At 35.5% G+C, this 17,984-nt stretch overlaps 1 protein-coding gene across 2 annotated transcripts; it reads left to right on the forward strand.

The window, feature by feature from the left end:
* The first annotated feature begins 3,077 nt into the window (after positions 1–3,077).
* On the forward strand, positions 3,078–16,568 carry LOC100740407 (venom dipeptidyl peptidase 4). 2 transcript variants are annotated; one of them, XM_003487191.4, is made up of 13 exons: positions 3,078–3,799; positions 6,913–6,976; positions 7,943–8,184; positions 10,291–10,365; positions 10,494–10,546; positions 10,876–11,072; positions 11,273–11,442; positions 12,058–12,158; positions 12,417–12,880; positions 13,017–13,299; positions 13,882–14,076; positions 14,523–14,683; positions 15,171–16,568. In XM_003487191.4, exons 1-13 carry the CDS (start codon positions 3,785–3,787, stop codon positions 15,485–15,487), a joined length of 2,337 nt encoding a protein of 778 aa, XP_003487239.1. In that variant the 5' UTR covers positions 3,078–3,784; the 3' UTR covers positions 15,488–16,568. The 2 variants fall into 2 exon arrangements, with proteins under 2 accessions (XP_003487239.1, XP_024221352.1); XM_024365584.2 differs by lacking the exon at positions 6,913–6,976 and having other exon boundaries at positions 3,288–3,799.
* The last annotated feature ends 1,416 nt before the right edge of the window (positions 16,569–17,984 follow it).

Raw genomic sequence — 17,984 nt, forward strand, 5'->3', positions numbered from 1 at the left:
GAATGTGAATCTACCAGTGATATGTCATAATGATATTTATATATCGCATATATCGCAGGTTCCGAATGACGAAGAAAATGACTAAAGAGTTATGTGAAGAAAGAAAGATAATGTATAGCGACCTAATAATCGTTTTATTCTTTCATTTTTATTCTTTTATTTATTCCCGATTTTTTAATTTCATTGTTATAACTGATATTTGATGCAAGTTGATATCAGATTATTCAGTGCGTTTTATTATATTTCATGTAGATTGTGAAAGTTGAACCGCGTCCAATTTCGTATCGATCAATGAAATTGTTTTACCCGATCGCGACAAAGATATGGCCATTTTGTGGGATTCGAACTTGATTTATTATTTTAAGATTAATTGTATCTTAGATAGATAAGGAACTCATTGTCATGAAAATATATCGACTTATGAACAAATATTCTCTATAGAAGAAAGCTTATGAGATGAATATCGTTTATTATATTTCGAATATATCGGAACATTAACTAAATACAGAATATAGATATCGCATTATGTGAGCACGGACCAAATACAGAATAGATCTGTTATTATATAGGGACTTTGTGTTTCACGTTCTGTAATACCGACCTTGAGAAAAGAAGTGTTTCTTACGCCCTCTGTGATTTGCTACGGCGAATATAGGAATTACATCATATTCTAGTAAATTCTATACTAGAGACATCTAGCGAGATTAGTCAAGAATTAAAACGCTTCGAGATTACAGTTGCATATTTACAGGCGTTTGAGTATCTAGTTTTATTGGATAGCGTTATCACATTCTTCGTTATCAACGAGGGGTGACGCTACTGACTTGATAAATGAGATCTGATTATATACATATACATTAGATGTTATTGCCGTATCTGTTATTTGCTATTTTGAATATTACAACATTGTTGACACTTTACACGCAAGAATAAACTTCTCCGTGCTGAATCAGATTTATCATAAATTTAAGAAATCTTCAAACCTCTGTGAACTGTTAATTTTTGGTTTCTGGTACTTTTATACTTTCCCGTAGTATAATCAATGAAACTTTATTTTTGCTAAAAATTATCGTTTATACATTGTTTACTGTTTAGTTTTATTATAATCCTGCTTGATGACAGTGTAACTATAGTTTATTACAATTATAAATTTGTAAGTTACGTCTTATAAAAGAATCGAATATGAATTTTGTTTTACAGATTCATACAGGGTTTTACAGGAAAATATGTACAGTCTGTACCAATACTTCAGTTTATCCTTGCCTATCTATAAGTTCGTTAATTGATTGTTTCTACTCGAAAGCGTACAGTTTAGTTGATTCGTGTTTGAAATATCTCTCAGTTGAATCTTATCACGACCCCGCTCGAAATACCGGAACAATGGGCATTCAGCAAAGATTGGCTGATTAGGTTCGTCGAGGTCGACGATATAAGCGGCTTGTTTCCGGCTCTCTTCCGAGTCTCGTCACGCTCCCTGTCAAACGAAAGATGCGTCTGTACTCCGCGGACCTACCTAGCAGTTCGCGCCTCGACTTTGCTCTACAAACATTGCTTCACGTGGCATTGACCCAACACAAGTTATCATTCGCGTTACCCACACGTTCTTGGGACCATCAATGTTCGGATGAACCTTATCTCCATTCGCGTAAATAGATACGTACGATTATTATTATCTGTTTCGTAAATACTATCATTAATTGACGCGAAGTATGCGGAAGTTTTCGCTATAAATTTCATGGATTTTACTGTATGAATATTTACATGTATTATTCCAATCTACTTCTAGAATGTAAATCTTACAACAACAAATGACTATGATACTCGTTTAGATCAATAACGATTCACAAAAGCAATTTACAAAGCCACGATAGAATAGTCAACGCTTAACATTTAACTGGTAATTCCATAGATTAGCGCCTTTTGTTAGACAGGTCACGAAGCTAGTAGCGATTACGCGTGGCGCGTTACTAGTTCGCAGAATAATTTCAGCAGCGTGCAATTTTATCGGTCGAGTATCTTTTCCTGGCCCGGTTCGCCGGTTGTTTGCGCGTCATCCAATCAATGAGCGTCCTTGTCGTGACGCGTTGCAACTTGCAATACCGAGCGACGATCTCCGCAGCGACGATGAGTTGTCGTTCGATAACCGCGATTTACAGCGGCAGAATTTCGTAAAGCTTTACGAAGTTATTGACAGCGTTGGCCCGTGAATCAGGATTATTAGTGACAACCGACGACGGGGAAAGAATGTGAAGTGTCTGCGCTCACGTCGCCAGATTCCAGCCGACGTTAATCCGTTCGATTTCCCCTCGTTTCATTCTTTTTTGACATTAACTGAATGGAATTGCATTCTACATGTTATTTATTTATTTTTTTCGTTTTGATATATCGCCCAAATTTGATTTTTTGTGTTACATAGTTGCGATCATTTTTTTTTATAGAACCGATGATTCCAAAGGAGGATTATCTTACTGTTTTGTCTGCAATCGAATATTACGGTATTGTTTTGATCAATTTTATATTTCTGGTAATATAAATAAATAGGTAAATGGAAGCTATGATGTTATCAATGGTATAATTAAATTCAGAGGGTTAAGAAGAGATTAAATTCGAATTAAAATTTAAATTAAACGTTACTTAACCTTTTAAAGTAATGTTGGCTTATGTAGTAATGAACGAAAGTATTGATACAGAACTAATTTCCTACAAAACTGAATAAAAAAGTACTGAACTCAAAGCTTTTGAGTTTAAAGCGTATTCGTTATCGTTGAGCAACTGATGTGGTCAGATTGACTTCTAAAAGTCGATACGGAATAATAATGATTGTGTTTGAAATTGTCAAACTTCGCAGTGCTATTTTCTAACTTATGAGCTCTGCAACTTTCGATTTGTTCATTTTCGTATATCAAGAAGATTTTTAGCAAATTGATAAAAAATATACTAAACGTGACGTAAGTAGTGTTATGTGAATACATAGTAGTCGTACAGCAGATGTAGAATAACTAGAAAAAAAACATTGTTACTAAACCTTTGAAGAAGTCATTTAAATTTATAATATATATAATTATAATTCACGATACTACAAAAAGGTAGTAAGTGCTGCTTTTAATTACTAATTCATTATTATTTTATATACTTCGGTCGAGTTCAAGTACTATGGAGTATAAATCTGTCAAAGTTTCCACATACAGCCAAAGTTTGGACAGCAGAGCAACGTATACATTATTTTCCTTGGAAAAATATATTTTCGTTATCTTTCCAGCTTTAGCAAATCCATTACGGAAGACGTTAAAACCCCAGTCATAATACAACGCTATATGCACGACTGTATACAAATCTTTCGATGCATCTACCTCTTCGCTAATTCAACATCATTAGACAAAATCTTTCATATGCAAGATGACCAATTCTTTCTTAATCCATCATCGTATTTTCCTTACTCATCAAACTCCATATACGAACTCGATCGAATACTCACAGTTCGCGATATACAGATAAAGAGAAGATGTCCTTATCAGTGGATCGTAGCGATAACCGGAGAATTAACGAAACTAGAAAGGAGGAAAAAGACTGAGGCCAAGATCGAGTACTATGAGGGAATGCCCCGTGTTGATCGTCGGAGGTGGGAGTGATCGCGGCCTCCGGCACATCGGAAAACTACGTGATGGATCAGTCTGTGTTCGACGCACCCGTGACATTCATCGAGCCGTGTCGATCTCTCGATCGTCACTAGAAGGAATCACACGATAGGGAAATCGACATCGACGGACCCTGCTACGTGTTCGCTATGTCGTGGAACCGGGTAGGTTATCGGAGAGCAAGCTTTTTCTTCAATCTCTTCCGCTATTCACGTGATTATATAGTTTGTAGAAGTAATTAAGATCGACCTGTTGTTCTTATCGTCTAATCGATTGAAGTGGAGGTCACTATCACTTATCAATGAAATTCGCTGACTTTTTTCTTTTCTCCATTTTTATTTGTTTTTTGAATGTGTCGAGTCTCGTGACACGTTAAATTATCAGTCTCATTATGTAATTTTGCTCTTTTTATGTGATATGGATGTCATGTGAATACCGATAAGTCGTTGTATAGGAATAGGTGACAGAGTATTCATTTTTATCGAGGCAGTAATTGTAACAATATGTGATACGTTGATTTTTAATACATCAGCTGCTATCGAAATATTACCAGGGATTACATTTAAGCGAGTTTGTTTACAAATTTAGAAATTACATGGATAAGAGATAAAAGTAAGGGATTATTACATGTTTAGAAGACAATTTTTTTTTGGATTAACTGTATCACCTGTATTATTTTTCTCGTTTACACGGTAATCTATATTTAGGTAGACTCTTCGTGTAACCGGTTTTACGACGATCGCACGCGTTCTAATAACAAAAAAGGAAGAAACGATCGTGTTAAAAGCAAGACACCCTGAAGATAATTGCCGATCCCGTAATCGACCGACATTTTCGAATTCCGTTTTCTTCCAAAGAATCGTATCGATTCGACAACTTTTCTTTCCAGTTGTTTTCGTCGCATGGATGAAGAAGTTTCGCGTGCCTCGATTTATCGTCGACGATGCGTCGCTTTTGGAAGAAATCTCGCGGAAAAAGAGGTTGGAAACGCGAACATACAACGTGATCGTGAAAAAGAAAAAAGACGGGTTGATAAATCAAAACAGCTACTTTTATTCCAAGATTATATTTGTTGCTTGATCGGAAGATTAATAATCTTGAGAGAATTATTAACAATTTTTACACATCGTGTTTGCAATGCATTCGACGAACCAAGGTGAACAAACAAAAGTTAACCTGCAACGTGTACGTTTGACGTTAATTGGTTAAATTAGAGATTAACCGTATTAGCCAATATTTTTAATGAATAGGTGTTCCATATTTCATAAATAGGGATTGTAACGATAAATCGGGTAACTTTAATGAAATTTCGCTGAGCTGGAACTTTCAAAGATTTTCTTCGTTAAATCAAGGCACTCATTGCTTATGAAATAAGTAAATATATCGGCGATGAATGAGAAAATGCAATTTTATAATTTCAAACCAGCTTTGGTCTGTCAGTTGGTTTTCATTTAACGAGGGGAACTTCGAACATTTTCCTCCAGGTTTCGTACATGCAAAGAATATTTAATTTTTCGCTGTATTTTTCTTTTCTTTTTTTTTTTTACTGTTCTTACTTGAACGAAAAAGAAACGCTTGCTTTTATCGCAGACTTTTGACTTTCGATAGCCATAGTACAAGTTCTAAAATTTTCAATGTCTTTACGGTTTGAAGTTTATTTTTATTAGGCTGTATCTTAAATCGTGAGAATGTTATAACCGAGTAATTCGAGTAAGTGTTTTTAGGCTCGAGTTTTTTAAAAAACAATTCCATCCAACTTCGATACTGTGTATCAACAATATTACTTAGATACCGATAGATAACAGAGATATCAACGATGTTATTGCTGGACAGTTAATGTATAATTTTATTTGTGTACGGATTAAATAATATCATATTTATATTATTAAGCGAATTAAAATCGATCTACTTTAATTTTAATTTTGAAAATATAGAAATTTGTGGTTAAAAGATGATCGAATTAACGAGTTAGATAAGAAATTTAATTTTTAATTTTGCAGAAATGTTAAGGATAAAAATTAGTAGTTTCTTCCTGAAAATGACTTTGAAGTGGAGTCTTTTCTCCTTCGCTTTAAATTTAGAAATTTAAGAATACCTGGTATACCTAGTATGTGTCTTAAACCTGATCCTCTTCGAACGAGAATTCCACTAACCTTATATCATTCACGAGATACTTGTGCTGACCAACGGACTTTCTCAACGTGATCTATTCCATCCTGATGTCTCCTAAAAGATTCACAACCAAACGGAAAAGTCCTATTACTCCTTTCCTGGTTCAACTTTTCTTTATCGTGCAACATCGTTCGTTGATCCTTCTTTTCTTATCTATCATCTCATTGTTATATTTCCAGTTCGCGAATTGTCCTCCTTTCTTAACTCCAACTCAATGTAGACCAGTTTCTATTATAATTCAGGAGCGTGATCGATAAAGGAGATTGTCTTTAGCTTTAATCCCTCGTGACAATCCCTTTGTAACTCGACGACGTATAATAAGTAATATAATTATATTATAAGAGACAAAAGATAGATACTTTAAAATATTAGTAAGAAATAAAACGTTAATAAGTATTTCAAAAGTGACGTATAACACACATAATATGTTTATAAAAGGTTTCTATAAATGTCTCGTTTGAAAACTTCAGATCAAAAATTAATCAGCGAGGCATCGATGGATGATATCTAATCGATATAAAAATAATACCTTGATGATATTTTGTGACACGTCTCAAAATGTATTTCTTGAATTCGTACCGTTCTTCAGACTTCATCGACCCGATTCTATCTTAATTCATTCTGGAACTAATGAAATAATCATTTTAATTGTCATAATACGCGACTAAATCTAAATTCTCAAAATATTTACTTGCGCTACTATGATTTTCATTTCGCCATATAGCGAGATATCTTGTCTATAGATGTGAAGGGCTTAAGAAAACGACGATCACAGCCATCTTGCCCGTCGGAGGGTTAACAAATCTGGTCAGGAGTCGTCCAGCAATTTCGCGACAGCAATTTCGCGGATTTTACTAAGCTCGCGAAATCGTCGACGCGAAACCTTTATGCGATGCACGTGTTGCTGTCTCCGGGGTCGAACGCCTTCAACATGTTCTATAAATCCGTCTTTCCTTCTTCGCCTCGCCGTATCCTGACGAGGTGTCGCGGACAGAGCAGCACGGAGAGAGGAATGGAATTCCAGATGCGAGGATTCTTTTTCTTCGACCTCCTTTTTTCTCTGTCTTTTTATGGTCTCTTTCAACGGGAACGAAATCTTTTCCAGATACTGCCACAGCTGATACTGGTGCTGCACGGATTCCTGGTCGTCCTTGTTGCTGGAAAATCCAGTAAGTCTTCCGCTTCTTTGTCCTCAAGAGATAATCGCGCTTCCGTTGAGCCGCTTAGGGACCGGACGTCTCGGGATACAGCCGGGTGCCTCGAGATCGACGGGAATCGGGCTAATGCTCTTCACCGATTTGCGTTATTTGCTTGGAGATAAGTTTAATTGTAGCCCTATTCCGTATACTTTCTGCCTGTTACGATTTCGACGCTACGGTGACGCCAGAAATCGTTGATCTAAACGTATGACGATGGTTATCTTGTTTTTTAACAATTGTTTCATACTGTTGCCAAATGCAAGACACTTTTGAAAACGAAAAGTATAATTGCGTTGAAATAATCGGTATAATGTAAAAAGAAGTATAACATACTTGTTATAATATTGAGTGGATGAAATAAACTGTTTTAAACTGTTCCGTTTTTTTTTGAAATCGTACTCTTAGAAATCGGAATTTGAAGAAATAAAGATGGACAATTTGTTTATGAGGGATAATGTATATAGTAGTATACCGCGAAGTAGAATGGAAAAATGCAGAAATAACGTGATTATACCGATTGCTAATTCTAATTTCAATACGGAATAAATCAAGCACTATTGCTTCATCGTTTGGCAATTTTCCATGAAATTTCCCTAATGACTTGCGCCACTCGAACCATTAAAATTCTCTCGAAGAGTATGCAGATTATGGACACCTAAACCTAAACAACTCTGACATGTATGTGGATCACGGATATTCTGAGTCACAGCTTTGACCCACATGTGGCTCGATGAATAATAAATTCGCAATTAATCAGTCTACCTATATCAAGAAACTCGTACAGTTCCGAAATTTTAGCATTACTCGACATTTTTCCAGCCTCGTTCTATCAATTCGCGATTGATCTCCTCCTTGTCTTTTCTTCCTCTTCCTTCACTTTCCTCCTTTGGTTCTGTTCGTAAGAAAATACTAAGTGTTCCCGTCTTTCCGATATAGTTCCACAAGTGATCGACAAGGACGTGGGCAGATACGAATCCTCGGAGGGCAATGATCATCATGCTGTTAGGGTTCCGTTCAAGCTGGAAGAGACTTATGATCAAAGCTTTCGGGCGAACAGCTTCAATGCTACTTGGGAAACAGACACGGAAATCCTTTATTCCGATAATTACATCGGTAACATTCACGTATTTGACGTGACTAAGGGAACCACTTGGGTCCTTTTGGATTCTTCCGTTATGGTATGATTTATTTGATCTATTTTCACCTATACACGTATATGCTATATGGTGTATTTTTACCTACACACATACACACACACATATATATATATGTATATAAGTATACATATGTATATGTAGCATATATATGCTTTGGGATCAGGAGAAATTTATCAGTTTCGTATTGGAACAGAAATACATAGAAGGTCCTTTGCCTTTTTGCAAATTAGAAATAGTCCACGATCAAAAGCAAGATGTAATTTTCGTCTTGAACTTTTTATAAATATTTTAAATTTAAATGATTGTGATAATTGTGAGAGGATAGAGAACAATGCATATGTTGGCTGTAATCAAAAATATAATATACACATAGGTACATATTAGGTTGTCCGAAAAGTTTCTTTCGTTTTATGGGGAAATAATAGACGCACAGCGTTTTTTGTTTTATATTATTTTGTCGAATTACGTACGATCCATTTTGTTCTGTTGAGATAAACACCGCGACATTTCACAGACTTGGTTTCACGTTCATTGTTGTAAAAGACACGTTTGCGAAAGAGAAACATTTTCCGGACAACCTAATATTAAGATGGATGTAACGAATTACGATTGATGTTACAATTGGAAAGAATGAAATCATGTCATATTAGTCGTTATTTATTATCCGAACGAAATACTCAAAAATCAAATTTATTCAAATTTTTAAAAGATTCTTTATTTTAGTAAATGCTATTTATTTTTTGAATACCAAGAAATTAAATATCCAATAAAACAATATAAAAGAATATAGAAAATTTGGAAGAGAATGTTGAAGATGATATCTGATATTTTCGAATTTCTACAATATTTCATTCAGTACTTTAATTATTTAAGCAATTTGGAAATTCTATTGGATGTGGGCAGCGGGCTTTCGAGAAATTACGTTTCAATTTCAAGAACAAATTGCTTGAATGTCGGGCTCTCCCTTTTGCTCGATCGGGGACACGTACAAATAACACGGTTACGTTTAATTAATCGTACGAAAATTCTCAGCGTTTACCAGCTTCTTAACCGGTGAATTACATTGTCCACTTTTGGCCATGAATCAACATCGAACGTTGTTGATTTAAGAAACACGATGTCTAACATTTTCTCTTCAATTTTCCCTGGTCTCGAAGCGTTTGCGTCTTTTTTAGCGATATTCCAGCTAAACGTTTACTGATCATTCCGAACTAAAATCATTCCAAATTATACATTATAAATAAGATTTTTCAAACGTTTTCCTATCAATCCTGCTACGGTTTTCGCATTTTTGCGTCCCAGTCTTGTTCTCGGTTCAACAAATACAATTTCTAATGTTTATCCGAAATTTGCAAGTTTTTAACTTTTCAAGTTTTGTTACATACAAACCTATAAACTTTCAAATTCTGAAATATTCGAATATTGAAATATGGTTCAGAGAGCATAGAACGAAATACAAAATATCATTCGTGAAATACAAAACGTGAAAATGTTTCCCATTTCACGCCCTCAAGGAAGATCGAAGCATGACATAGCATTTCGACGTTCGATGAATTAATACCACGATAATGTATCGATCGTTCCGAACAATCTAAGATTTATCGTGTCGTAACGTATCCGATAACTTGACACGAAATCAATAGTATCGATACTCCAAATCACTCAAGCATTTGTCCAACCATACTGCCCCGATACCTTGATATTGCTCCCAATTTCGAATACTTGCTGTACTCCAGGGATCAATTTCCGCTTACCACTATGCCGATAAAATGGTAGACGAATCGTTACTCGATCCTTCTTGTCAAATGTATCACGATTCTTCTTCGCTAATTTTGACAGGTGTTTTGATTAAAAATCTGCTCGACAACGTGGAAGACGAATCGTAAATTTTCATATTTCCACGTCTTGAAATCGTTAAATTTAGAAATTGAAAGATTTTCAAGTTTTTAAATTTCCGAATTTCCAAATATTCGTCAAAATTGTCAAACGCACAAATATTCAGATTTTTCGATTTTCAAACATTGATATTTTCAAATTTTCGGAAATGATTGTTCTTCGTTATCTTGACTTCTGTTTCGATTTGATGTTTGTTTGATGTTTTATTAATGAATATTAATGTGGTTTCAGGTCGATTACGAGAAGCCTTCCATAAGCTTTTCCTTCGACAATTCTTTCGTTGCGATTGGTCATGACTATGCAAACGTGAGTATATAATTTTCGCATGCTACAAGTTCCGATCGGTCGTATCGTAAACGTTTTACTAGCGCGACGGTTAAAATTCCATCTCTGTTCTTTGAGTATAAAAAGATATATAAGTTATCGATCTCCAGGGTTTCCGGTATTCACTGTATCAAAGGTGCGACGTATACAACACTAAAACCAGGTAAACTATCTACTTTACATTACCGACAATTTTAACGGCACCGTGATAAATCAAATTACAAAACAATGCAACATGCCAGTAGCGATAATGATAAAGTTAATGTTCGTTCAGTTAGTTTCAGTTATATATTTCGAATTTGTCAGTATTCGTGTAAAAATAAAATATTACAAATATCAATAACAATTTATCAGACTTCTAACTGTAGTATTCCTAATTGCAGATTAATAAAAAAAATTCAAGATTTTCTTGTTAAATTATTATCAAAAAGTTAATCTTTATTAATTTGTATACGTTTCCGTTTTTATATTTCCTTGCTTTTATTCACGTAGAACGTACACGAGAATTGCGAATGGCGATCGCATACCTCTGTTCAAGTGGTCGCCCACGAGGAACGCTTTGATTTATGTTCACGAGAACGATATCTATTACCAAGTGTTCTCCGAGGGGGGCAGTCATATTCGAAGAATAACGAACACGGGTGTGCTCGACACCGTTTATAACGGAGTACCTGATTGGGTTTACGAAGGTAATCGAAAAGAATGGTCGAACAGATAATGTGAATCCCTCATTTATTATCTTGCTAACATAAAAGTGTTCAATGACAACTTTAACGCGTTAATGTTAGAAAAATTCTAATTGTAAAATTCTAATTCTCCATTAGGATGAAATTATTAGTTTGATTAATCGATAGAATAATCGAAATAATTCACGTGTTAACGTTTACAGAGGAAGTATTAGCTTCTGCTTCGGCTCTCTGGCTTTCTCCCGATGGACGACACCTTGCTTTTGCTACTTTCAATGATACGAACGTGAAAGATATCGAAATACCAAAGTATGGATCTCCAGGAAATATGAAAGATCAATACCCGAAGGAGATAAAAATCAAATATCCAAAGGTAGTTATTTTTGTTGTTAACAATTTCCGGAACGTATAGAATCGAAAATGGGAATTTAATAAGGAAGAATCAATCGAATCGGATAATCGGCCTTTTGCTTTAGTCAGTCTGCTCGGATACAAGTAACACAGTTTTACAGTCGTTAAAAGACGAGATTAGGAAGCTCAAGCTATCCTTACGGCGTCGTTGCGGGGTTTAAAAGGGGATGAAAAGGGTTATCTTGCGGTCGTCGTAGCGTTTAACCGTTAGTTTTTTCTTCTAACAGACCTATTCTCTCGTAGTTGTATTACAATGGCGAAAAACTGCTTCAATTCGATGTTGGACCACTTGTGAAAGCAATTTTTATTTTATACGCGGAGAAATTTCAATGTGAAACACATGTATCATTTACTTGTGTTCTCTTTCGTAAAATTCTATTCATCTTCTTTAGTGTAATTTTTTGCAGGGAAGTATTACGCATATAATATTTAATTAAGAACGATAAATATCAATTATTACAAAATTCTAATTATCCAATTTAAAAATCTAATTAAAAATTAAATAATATTTAACAGCTCGTGGTTATTTCTTTGTTAATGTCGTTTAGGTATAAACATATAATTTTTCAAATTTTAGGCAGGCAGTCCAAATCCAGTTGTATCAATGAGCGTCGTTGATTTGGACAATTGGTCCTCTGAATTACTCAATCTTGAGCCTCCTACTGATATTGTTGGCACGTGAGTATCTCACAAGGATTAAGGTTCCGTTCTTACAATTGTTCGGTTACTTACACGTTCGTTTAACATTAATATATACTACATGAATTTAACTTCAGAATAGCGATCGACCAACACATTATTTTTTTGCTTGATGGTCAATGGGTTACCTAATTGTGATCATGAAAACACGAGCTTTCAATAAAAATCCCTAGCTTATGAATAAGATAATTAAGATAAAAATTTAGGAATTTTTCCAAACGCGTTTTTCTTTCACAGAGACTGCGTTCTCTACACCGTGAACTGGAGGACCAATCACCAAGTTACTGTCACCTGGACGAACCGCGTGCAGAACAAAGCTCAGATAGTTCTCTACGACTTAAGGGGTAACAACAGTAATATTTACTACGAGGAGGAAAATGAGGGCTGGCTTCGCATTCTACCTCTCGTCTTTCACGATGAATATGTTATCATTGTGAAGCTTCAGGATTCTGGAACGCCGGCTGGACGGTTCCAACATGCGACTAGGTTCGAGTACAAGGATGGGAAGCTGGTTGGCGAAAAAGATTTGACGCCAGGAGCTAAGGAAGTTATTTCCATCCTAGCGGTGGATCACGCCAGGAAGAGACTTTATTATTTGGGCAATGAGCTCGATGAACCTTCGCATAGAAATGTGTACTCGGTGCAGTTGGATGGCAATGGGGCACCTGTTTGTTTGTCCTGTAACGTCTTTTCTCCTGAGGGCAAGTATTTGAAACTTGGGAATGGGTTTCGAATACATATATCGTTGTTCAGGAAAAGTTTCCCAATATTGATGAATAAACGTATTATCCATATATGTTATGCGATTTATTTTGAAAAATATCGATTGCTTTACAGGAAATCGCTGCACTTATGCCTACGCGTACTTCTCTATCGATAGCTCGAACTATGCCCTGTCTTGTTCTGGTCCGGATCCATTATTCATCACGATTATGAACGCCAATCATAAACGTATTTTTAATTGGGAGGAAAATCGACCACTGAGACAAAAACTGGCAACCCGCACGCAGCCTATCTTTAGAAATTTCTATGTCACTGTTAATGGATACAAGAATAAAGTTAAACTTTCTCTGCCGCCTGATTTTGACGAGAAGAAATCGTACCCTTTATTAATCAACGTGTAAGTTTATATATCTATATATACGTAAATATCGAAACAATGTGTCTCTATTATTAATAATTGAAAAGAAAATTTAAAAAACATTCAATCCTGAAGGAATTAATTCAAACTATGTGTTCCATGATATCAATTAGGAGCGTTACAACAGCGACTTAAAAAAGAATAAAAACTATAATTCTTGTCTTTATGAGCATAAAAGCGTTCCGAATACATTTCTCTCGAATCGATAATAACAAGCAAGAGATAATAATCCAAGCACACAAATGAAGGGACGTATATGCTTCCGAGAGGTTGGAATCCATTCGTAATCTATCTCGAGTCACGTTCGGAATGCGGTGGCTGTTCGATTTTCCGATTATCGTTGCACCGTTGCGAGCAAAAATCCGCGAGACCAAGTGGTTCCTTAATCCTGAAACTCGTTTTCCACCGTTCGAGATTATTAAGTATGATTGATCTGCACGTGAGAGGGAAAGAGAGAGATTCTTGATCTCTATTTCCAATCGCAGTATAGTTCTTGCGTTAGTACGACGTTTCATTAATTTATCTTCCCCGAATTTTTTATTTTTCTTTTCACTTTTACAGTTACGCCGGTCCAAACACTGTTAGGGTCACCAATGAGGCATCGTTTGGTTTCGAATCGTACATGGTGACCAACAGGAGCGTAATTTATGGTCGCATCGATGGTCGTGGGTCAGCTTATAAGGGTAGCAAGATGTTGTTCGAAATTTATCGACGACTTGGCACCGTGGAAATCGAGGATCAAATTGCTGTTACTAGGTAGATTCAGGTTTTACAATTTTTAGATTTCCCTTATTTGTTTGAGAAAAGCAAATGTTCAGATTCTTTTGAGAATACGACAGAACCTCTCATATCTGATATGGTAGGAAGGCACGTTTGAAAAGGAAGAAACGTCTGCATATTATAACAATAACTCTTTTGGCATTACATTTTATTTATTTAGGTAGAGATTAAAAAAAAATCGTCGGTCTGTTTTAATATTTTACTTTAACTCTTTAATTACAAATTTTTTTACATAAATAACTTTGTAGAATTATATCCTTTGTATGGTATTCTGGCAAAAGTCCAAGTAAAATGAGCAATTTAGCATTTCAGGAATTCCATTTTATGTAATTTTTGAAATGAAAGTTGCTAAAAAATTAATTTTGATAGGAACAGTAGAAAATTCCTAATAGTAGGAATTTCAGCATGCGTATGATTTTTAGGGTACTGCAAGAGACGTATTCGTGGATCGATTCAAACAGAACCGCGATATGGGGTTGGAGTTATGGCGGCTTCTCTACTGCCATGGTGCTGGCTACTGACAAGGCCTCGGTGTTCAAATGCGGTATATCAGTCGCACCTGTGACCTCCTGGATTTATTACGGTAATGCCATTACCGTATTGGCACGTTAATAAGTATCTAACACCACCTCCACTTGGGTTCCGGGAAAACACAATAATTAATTACTAAATATCTAGACAATTGCAAAATATAGGGATATACCGATACGATTATTTTTTCTTACAACAAAGCAACTTTAATTTACTCCATCTTCACGGTTAATTGCGAAGAAATTCAAAAAATTTTACAATTTTTGCAGATCTACATTTTATAGATACGATTATTCTTAAAATAGAGTATCTTCCATTTTTTTTCGAAGGATAAGTTTCCAATGGTTTATACAAATCAGAAAATCCATTTCTACTTAAACCTTAATCTACCTTAATTTAAATTGCATAGAGAAAAAGGAACACGATGATTTACAATATATATATATTATAATGTACCAACGCAATAATTCTCTACTATAACAAATTGCTTCTAACTCATAGTCTGACGTCACAAAACCAAACATTATCTTCCATCGCAGATTCCTTGTACACGGAACGGTTCATGGGGTTGCCTACTCCCGCGGATAATCTATACGGTTACAACCACACGGATGTGGCCAGAAGGGTAGAAGGAATTCGTGGCAAAAAATACATGCTGATACACGGTACCGGCGACGACAATGTGCATTACCAACAATCTATGGCTCTGAACAAAGCTCTGGTGGATAAGGACATCATGTTCGAGCAGCAGAGCTACACGGACGAAGCGCACGCTCTATCTGGCGTTTTCCCTCACCTTTACCACACGATGGACCGATTTTGGGCAAATTGTCTGGGATACTCGCATACTCACTGACCCAAATCCAAAATTCTAAATCACACGTACAGAGTATAGCTAGTCCAGCTACCTGTTTGACTTTCATCAACGATACATCGTGGTCTGCTGTTGTTTTAATGGCGTGGATCGAATTTTGTGAATATTCTTTGAGCGATTTGCGAGTTTTGTTGTTCGTTAACACATTCGCTGTTACTGGCGTATATACCATGTCGATGTGATTATTTACGTAATACTATTTACACAACTTTTACTTCTTGACAAAATGGCTTCGAAAGTTGAAAAAAGCAGTGCAGAGAGCGTTGGAATAGTTGTTATCTCTTAAAGAAAAGGAAGTTAAGTGAAAAGGATGTGCAGTTCCAAAGATGGCAGCGAATGTGTTAAGTTACAGTGATCTCGTGAATTCTTTCCTGAGGAATGATCGACGAAGATCCAGATCGCGAAAATTTGTTCCAGTTCAAAGGATAACAGACAAGTGTCATTCTTCAATGTAATTTGAAAACAAATTACATTGAATTTGTGGCTGGAGAAAATGAAAATTTTCGTTATCTTCGAAGACTATACAAGTGTTAGGATTATTCTTTAACACAATTCCGAAGGAAAAGAAGAAACTCTGGCAAGAAAGTGAGAATTTTCAACGTGTTCGAAGAGTGCCATACTAATGTCAGGATTATTCTTTAATATAATTCGAAAGGGAAATTTGGTCGAAGAAGAGAGGCGTGGATGAAAAGAGGCGTTGGGATCGGTTTCAGAGATTCGTAGACGTGTTCACACGCGTGTTCTCCCTTCGCACAGACGCGATGCAAATACTTCAAAGGCAACGACGTCGTGGGTGAATCGATACTTAAGGATGCTCGATACGTTTCCGTAGTAGTCAAGCAAGTGGAAAATGGATCGCGAGGAAGATGGAATGAGTGAATTTCTCGTTTTGATCTTTTTTCTTTTGTTTCCTATCGTAAGATCTTATTCGTACACCGAAATTCGACTGTGGCTTCGAAGGGAGCAGTTGCGTTCGATTTATCATTGGATAATCATCCTCTGAGAGAAAGTTATATAAAATTGTTAAAACGATTAAAATTGTTAATAAACCACGGGAACAATATTTTTGTTTTAATCAACAATTAATTAGAACAGCTTAGCAGTCCAATTTCTATCATTATACGTTATATTTGCATATTTAATGGTTTTATTTTTCAGTTGAACGAATACGCGACAATACATAAACGACTTGTTCCACGGATAATAATCCATTTACGTTTCACATATCGAGAAGAGAAGTTATTAATGTCAACGTGAAAGCAAAATTTGAAAAATTCTGATTGACACTTAAAGAGCAGATATCAACGACTACTGATTTTCATTTCCTATACTTTCAACGCGTGTTTTTTTTGGATAAATCGAATTAATAAGTTCGAAAACGTAGAAAGGAAATTCGGTACCGGACAAAAGATAATCAGAAATTTAATTTAATAATATCTTAATCTATCTTCTTCTTTTTTCACACCCATGAGATTCAATTTCATATACTATTAAAATACTAACGTTCAAAAGAAATTCTAGAAAAAAGGAATGTAGCATGAAATATAGGGAGAACCGTTTAATATCGAATAGAATTTCTAACAGATAAAACCTCCTGTATCGTAATCGTATTCGTGATTACAGCGAATGATTTCATCGACGATGTATCGCTGATTTTTATCCATGATGGAAGCAGTAACCAGAAAATATCAGATTAAATCTAGCCGGTTGTGATTACTCCAGGGACGAGTTAAGCTCGCATGAGAAATCAGAAAGAATCATAAATGTCGACAATGCAGTCACAAAAGAGTGCGCAACATCAAACGTGTTGGCCGTATATCAAACGAGGGAGAGTAACAAAAATAGAGAGATAAATGATCCTTCTCTACTTTGCTTAGCGGATCGATCGCATTTCATAGCACGTCACTCGTCGAATTAATCGACGATTTGTACGAGCAGCTCCGTGGGATTCGCTGTTTGTACGTACAACCTTCGCCGGATTCATATAGATTTTAAATACTTAAAAAAGGAAATTTATATTTAAAAAATGTTAACTTATTATCTTATTCATATAGATTAATTTTATTATTACATAGACATTTCATTACTACATAGAACGGTCAAAATATTCAATCTGGTAAATCATAATTCGATTAGTATAATTTTCAATATAAATGAAGTCAATCATTTGCAACGACTTAATGTGTTCATTGATTTTTATTCCTTGTTTCCTCCTCTGTTTTCTTTTCATTTTTAACCATTACCATTCTCTTTTTCCATTTTTTCCTTAAAATTCGCGCCTTTTCATTTTTCCATAATCCGCGGTATCCTCTGTTCTTCATTTCTTTAATGGCTTGTTTCGTTCCTTTTAGATTCCTACTGTTTCATATACCATGACTCCCTTGTCGCTTTCTTTGCTTCTGTATTTTCTTTTTCCGCTAGTTTATTCATTCGTATTCCGTATAAATTCTTTTACCTGTCGAGTATACATTCTCTTCGA

The sequence above is a fragment of the Bombus impatiens genome, unplaced genomic scaffold (assembly GCF_000188095.3).
Source record: "Bombus impatiens unplaced genomic scaffold, BIMP_2.2 scf_0142, whole genome shotgun sequence".
In the NCBI taxonomy this organism is placed as follows: domain Eukaryota; kingdom Metazoa; phylum Arthropoda; class Insecta; order Hymenoptera; family Apidae; genus Bombus; species Bombus impatiens.